The sequence below is a fragment of the Aspergillus caelatus genome (genome assembly GCF_009193585.1).
Source record: "Aspergillus caelatus strain CBS 763.97 unplaced genomic scaffold BDV27scaffold_54, whole genome shotgun sequence".
In the NCBI taxonomy this organism is placed as follows: Eukaryota; Fungi; Ascomycota; class Eurotiomycetes; order Eurotiales; family Aspergillaceae; genus Aspergillus; species Aspergillus caelatus.
This window is the reverse complement of record NW_022475317.1, coordinates 165,882-172,400: the sequence shown is the minus strand read 5'-3', so window position 1 is coordinate 172,400 and position 6,519 is coordinate 165,882. Positions and strand designations below refer to the sequence as shown.

Sequence of the window (6,519 nt, the reverse complement as noted above, 5' to 3'; positions counted from 1 at the left end):
TTTTTTTTTTTTTTCTCTTTTTCTTCCCCCTCACAAGCCGCATGCAGACCTATTAGCTATTTACTGTTGACTAACCCATACATATATGACGTGCAGAGCAATATATCCTCCACCTCTCACAATTCCGAAACCTCGACGAAACCATCACAGTTCTCAACGCTTACCAAAAGTTCCGCAGGCACTGCATGGACGCAGGGATGAACACTACTTTCCCTAAGCTCCTCATATATCACTACGGGCCATCCCGCAGCTCCAAAAGTACCTTGATCTACGATGCCATCCTCTCTCATATCGAGACGGCCATGCCGCGTCTCAGATCGTGCATCTATGTAATGCAAATCGGCCCGCCAGACCAACTCTGGAATACTCTTCTGACCAAAGCAAAAGTCATCATTGAGCTATCCATGTGCGAAGGTATCCCCGCCATGCTGCTGGCCGCCGTGCAGAAGGGGAAACCCATAATCACTGTCAATGAAATGGGTCAGTTTTCCTTTACCAAGGGCGTTGATAATATACTTTTCTTTCAGAAGGGCGATGCAGATACCATCGCCAGGCTTCTGACGGATCTCTGGACTGATCCTCAGCTGAGTGAGTTGTTGCTGCCGGGGCCGAGGAGGTTGCGGGATGAGTATACGACGGTTGGGAACGCGGTCAATTGGTTGTTTTTGGCGGCAGAAATGTCGCGAGACAGTAATACTGTGGAGCCGGAAGGGAAGAGTATCTTTGAGTTGGCTGGTCAGGGGGCTGGTTTGTGTGTTTAAAATGGTATTGCCAAATGCTCGTCTTACTGACTAATGCGTGGGGTGAAGCCCTTTTCTTTTTATTAATATTTACCATTGGAAGGGATAGTATGTTAGCCATAGGAGACTATCGAATATGATCCAGACTAGATTGCTGATTATCTGGCATCCGGATGCACAGCAGTTGCCACATCTATTTCCTACCAAAATATGGAGAAGAACAGAGACATAGTTATACCCGCTTGTATCTAGAGAGTCGCTCGCTGTACTCCACTGCGGGAATATTTCCATGGTCCCTCATAATCCCAAGTATATTGACTGAAGTTTAGAATAGATCAGAAATAAGCACACTCGGATTCAAAAGAGCGGAGATGACAAAGATCAAGGAAGAGGAGAAAATGTGCTGTGCTTCCCAGTAGCCAACTGTGGCGATGAATCCCTCGATGAATAGGCCCCGCATGATTCTGCAGGGTGTCATCGCAGCGTTCACACAGCTATCTGCTAAGAGAGCGGTAGTAAACTTGCTTCCTCATATGTGTCGTGAAGCATGTTCAGGGCCTGGGGATAGGAGTTTGTTCCCGGGATTATCAGGGGTGTGGTTGAACTTCCTGCGGTTTGTATAGAGCTCATCCACGGCGAGAAGACAAACTCTTTGCATAGCCAAAGGACGGTTGGTCTTACTGCCTTCTTCTCAATGGTCTGGATCTCGCGCATGAACGAAGCTTTGAGAAATATATGATCATTGTTACCGATGAAACGCCATGCAACGTTGATTAGCAGCTTGGCTTGGGCTCGGTCTGGGAGCGTGTATTCGTTGTCATCCAGGAACTGCTTTGCGGTTTTTTGTCGGAAGATAGTAAGACAGCGTAGCACTGGAGGGAGTTGGTCTTTTGTTGATGTACTGAAGTAGTCGGTCACCGAATGCTATACATGATGCTTCTCCCGTGAACCCTGGCGTTGTTTGTTTGTCACGGGACCGCTCTGGTTAGGTATGTCTCAAAAGGCGGGTTCACCCCACGTTTCTCTTGTGAGAGAGGATCTGAATCATACCCGGGGCCTGATTCGACTCTCTGCTCTTTTGAAAATTCATTCTTCAACAGATTGTGCCACCGTTTGTTGTCAGGCTCCAGTTGTCGCAATTAACTACAGAGAAACTGTTAGTAGAAAGGCGAAGTCGTTTGAAAGGAAGAATGCGTGTTCTCACTTCTCTGATATGGTACCTTTTCTCTCCCTTGGAGGAAACATACATTCATCGCTTTTATATGCTTGAACACAAGAGTGACACGGGTGTTCGCCCGAGCGGTTGACCTTATGTGGATGACATCGGCAACACCTGCCGGCTTTTAGTGTCTCTTCATCATCATCGGCATTGGGATCCGCTTACGCAGCAAACAGTCTCCGTGTGCGGTAGTGTGTCTCCATGACAATCCACCGGCCAGCTGTGATTGCATTCTTATCGCTTGTTTATTAATAAGAAGCATATCATTAACCTCGTGCGGGGAAGAAAAGACGGGTGTTCGGCCCGCACTTGATTCGCCGACTCCCCTCTCGGTTTGGATTTATCGTCGTTTATCATCGTAACCCCGCATCTTGATGTTAGGATGAATCACCGGAGGCCCAGCGATTGGTGTCATTATTTAAAGATGAAGTAGCGTCATTGCTCGACTGAACGCTCTTGCAGTCATACTCAAATCAGAATTGTTCTACACAACCTGAACCACTGACAAAAATGATAAAGAATGGAATCCGCATTGCTATCGACAGAGGAGGCACATTCACAGATGCCTGGGCGGATATACCTGGCCGTCCAGATCATGTCGTCTTCAAGGTTCTCTCAGTCTCTCCGGACGAGTACGACGATGCCCCAACAGAATGTATCAGACGGATTCTAGAGATGGCAAGCGGCGAGGAGATACCTAAGGGCTCTCTGCTGGATTTATCATCTGTCGAATCCATTCGAATGGGCACGACAGTGGCTACAAATGCGCTTCTCGAGCGGAAGGGTGATCGCGTAGCCCTACTAGTAACCAAGGGCTTTCGCGATTCGCTCCTAATTGGTAACCAGGCTCGACCCAACATATTTGACCTTTCAGTGCAACGGCTCAAGCAGCTCTACGAAACTGTGGTGGAAATTGACGAACGCATCACGATTGAAGGATATAGCGAGGATCCCGAACCCAAACCCATCGACATCACGTCTGACCCCAATCTCGTCGTCGGCCTGACTGGCGAGGTAGTGAGGATATTACGAACACCAAGCCTGGATACCGTTCGGGTACAACTAGAGACGTTGCAATCGCAAGGCTACCAAAATCTAGCCATTGGACTCATGCATGCATATACATATCCCGAGCATGAGCTTCAAATAGCGAAACTAGCCGAACATATGGGCTTCAAAGTATCAGCGTCGTCAGTTCTGCAATCGATGGCCAAATTCGTCCCTCGAACCCAATCAGCCGTGGCTGATGCTTACCTCACTCCAATGACCGCGTCGTACCTCGAAGGCTTTCGGAAGGGGTTCAAGGGCCAGCTGGACGATGAGAATGCAAATAAAGTATTACTCAGTCAGTCGGACGGTGGCCTGGCAACCTGGAACAGTTTCTCAGGTCTCCGAGGAGTTCTAAGTGGTCCTGCAGGAGGTGTTGTGGGTTTGTCGAGAACATGTTATGATGCGGAGGAAGGCCGACCCGTGCTGGGGTTCGACATGGGCGGAACGAGTACCGATGTGGCCCGGTATTCGGGCGCTCTTGAGCATATCTTTGAAAACACCATCGCGGAGGTTACCATTCAGACACCTCAGCTGGATATCAACACCGTCGCAGCTGGAGGTGGATCAATCCTGACCTGGGAGACTGGTTTACTAAAGGTTGGGCCACGGAGTGCCGGCGCAAATCCTGGTCCTGCATGCTATGGAAAGGGTGGTCCGTTGACCGTGACGGACGCCAATCTGCTGCTAGGGCGAATCATTCCGGAGTATTTTCCGAAGCCTCTCGATTTGGATATTGTCAAACAAAATTTTGCCGAATTGACGAACGTCGTCAACAGAGACAAAGGAGGTGGAGATGCATTTACCTCAGAAACCCTGGCACTAGGCTTCTTGGCTATCGCGAATGCAACGATGACAAGACCCATCCGCAAGCTCAGTGAAGGCCGAGGGTACAGCGCCGCTAGTCATAACCTTGGTTGCTTCGGAGGTGCTGGGGGGCAACATGCTGTGTTTATTGCTCGAGACCTTGGGATCCAGAAGGCCATTATTCCCCGCTACTCAAGTATCTTGTCTGCATATGGAATGGCTCTAGCCGATGTGGTGGTCGAGAATCAGGAGCCTGTGGCGTGGACGTTTGGGGAAGATACTCTGTCGGAGCTTCAGGCACGGCTAGATTTAATATCTAAGAAAGGCGTAGAGGCCTTGAAACTCCAGGGTTTTGATGAGGAGTCTATCGTACATGAATGTTTCCTGAATATGAAATATCAAGGCAGCGATACCACCCTGATGATTCGTGAACCTGACCAACTTTCAAACTTTGGAGTGGCTTTCAATACCCGACATGCACAAGAATTTGGATTTTCACAGTCTCGGGATATATTGATTGATGATATCCGCGTACGGAGTATTGGAAGATCTCGAGTTGTGGACACCTCGAGCCCTTTCAAGGAACTGAACAAGTTGGACGATCGCTCTACGGTTCAGCCACCTGCGCCGGCATTTACACGGAAAGTATTCTTTGACATACTTGGTTGGGCAGATACCAACGTTTACACGCTCCCTCAGTTGAACCCCGGCACCCGGATCAATGGGCCGGCCATGATTATTGACGAGACTCAGACAATTGTGGTTGATCATGCAAGCAGAGCGACCATCTTGCCCGAGCATGTGGTTTTAGAAGTTGGAAGTGTGAACCAGGAGCAGCTTTCAACTAATGCTGTGGACCCCGTCCAGCTGAGTGTATTCAGTCATCGGTTCATGACGGTGGCGGAGCAAATGGGCCACACGATGGAGAAAACTTCCATATCTGTTAATATCAAAGAGAGGCTGGATTATTCTTGCGCTATCTTCTCAGCTGATGGTGGACTCGTGGCCAACGCCCCTCACATCCCCGGCCACCTCGGCTCCATGAGTACAGCAATCACAGCCCAGATTGAGCGACACCCACCGGGTGATTTGAAACCTGGCGATGTCATCATAAGTAACCACCCAGCTGCTGGTGGCACCCACTTACCCGATATTACGACCATTACACCCGTGTTTGACGACGATGAGAATCCATCGGCGATCTTGTTCTACGTGGCTAATCGCGGTCACCACGCCGACGTGGGTGGGATTGCCCCGGGTTCTATGCCTCCCAACTCAACCGAGCTCTGGCAAGAGGGCGCGGCCATCGAGTCATTCAAGCTGGTCAATAAAGGCGTCTTTGACGAGGCTGGATTGATCAAACATCTGTACGAGATTCCTGGCACATTCCCAGGTTGCAGTGGCACCCGCACGTTGAGCGACAACATTGCCGACCTGCAGGCGGCTGTAGCATCAAACCAAAAGGGTATCCAGCTGATCCAAGCTCTCATAAAAGAGTTTACCTGGCCAGTCGTCGAGTTCTACATGAAGGCAATCCAAGAGAATGCCGCACAGGCCGTGCGGGACCTACTTAAAGGCTTCGCCCAAAGATACGAAGGTGGGATACTCGAAGCAGAGGAGAGGAACGACGACGGAATCCCGTTCCACCTGCGAGTGACAATCGACAAGGAGACGGGCAACACCGTTTTCGATTTTACTGGGACCGGGCCAGAGCATTCGGGGAACCTGAACTCACCGCAAGCTTGCTTACATTCTGCTATCATGGTAGGGACCCACGGGTTAATAGATATCGGATCTTTGCTAACGAATTATAGTACTGTCTCCGATCAATGATTTCTGCAGATATACCCCTCAACCAGGGTTGTCTGGCTCCAATTCAGGTGGTCTGCCCCGAGGGTACTATCCTATCACCCTCCATCACAGCCGCAACAGTCGGATGTACCACCGAGACATCATCCAAAATCGCCGACCTCGTCCTCAAAGCCTTCCAAGCAGCCGCCGCCTCTCAAGGCACCATGAACAATCTAACATTCGGCTACGGAGGCACCGACCCCATCACAGGAAAGGTTGTCAAGGGGTTCGGGTACTACGAAACCATAGCCGGCGGGGCGGGAGCAGGACCCGATTGGGAGGGAACCAGCGGAGTACACACCCATATTACTAACACTCGCATTACCGATCCCGAGATTCTAGAAAAGCGGTACCCAGTTATCCTCCACGAATTTTCCATCCGCAGGGGAAGTGGCGGAGCGGGGCTACATCGGGGAGGCGATGGATGCGTCCGTGATATGGAGTTCCGGATTCCTCTTCAGGTATCGATTCTGTCGGACCGACGGGTCACGGCACCCTATGGAATGGCGGGTGGAAAGGAGGGTAAGCGCGGTGAGAATATTTGGATTCGGAAAGATCCTGTTACGGGATCCACTCGGAAGGTTGCCCTTGGACCCAGACAGACGGCTCAGTTTCGGCCGGGGGATCGCATTGTCATTTTGACGCCTGGGGGAGGTGGTTGGGGTGAGGAGTCTTCGAAGGATCCGCAGGACGCTGTTGGAATACGACCGAAGATTTACGGTGCGGGTCAGGGCCTGCTGAAGACGCAAGGCAGTCTGTATGAGAGGAATGCTGTTGCGGTGGGGAATTAATAGATATATTCATGATACGCTACTCAGGTTGGTCGTGCTATTATATGGATTGTATTAGAAAGTG

The 6,519-nt window shown here is 50.4% G+C and overlaps 3 protein-coding genes across 3 annotated transcripts; 2 read left to right on the top strand and 1 right to left on the bottom strand.

Annotated features, from left to right (window-relative positions):
- Positions 1-95: 95 nt before the first annotated feature.
- On the top strand, positions 96-883 carry BDV27DRAFT_94445 (uncharacterized protein). The gene has a single exon (XM_032078009.1). The coding sequence runs from the start codon at positions 186-188 to the stop codon at positions 759-761; it is 576 nt and encodes a 191-aa protein (XP_031929366.1). The 5' UTR covers positions 96-185; the 3' UTR covers positions 762-883.
- Positions 884-900: 17 nt separating this feature from the next.
- On the bottom strand, positions 901-1,813 carry BDV27DRAFT_125598 (uncharacterized protein). Its single transcript, XM_032066366.1, has one exon. The coding sequence runs from the start codon at positions 1,452-1,454 to the stop codon at positions 1,242-1,244; it is 213 nt and encodes a 70-aa protein (XP_031929365.1). The 5' UTR covers positions 1,455-1,813; the 3' UTR covers positions 901-1,241.
- A 656-nt stretch (positions 1,814-2,469) lies between these two features.
- Positions 2,470-6,455, top strand: BDV27DRAFT_156139 (Hydantoinase B/oxoprolinase-domain-containing protein; the record flags this gene model as incomplete). The annotated part of the gene is made up of 2 exons (XM_032072275.1): positions 2,470-5,577; positions 5,628-6,455. The coding sequence occupies 2 exons, from the start codon at positions 2,470-2,472 to the stop codon at positions 6,453-6,455; spliced, it is 3,936 nt and encodes a 1,311-aa protein (XP_031929364.1).
- Positions 6,456-6,519: the final 64 nt, after the last annotated feature.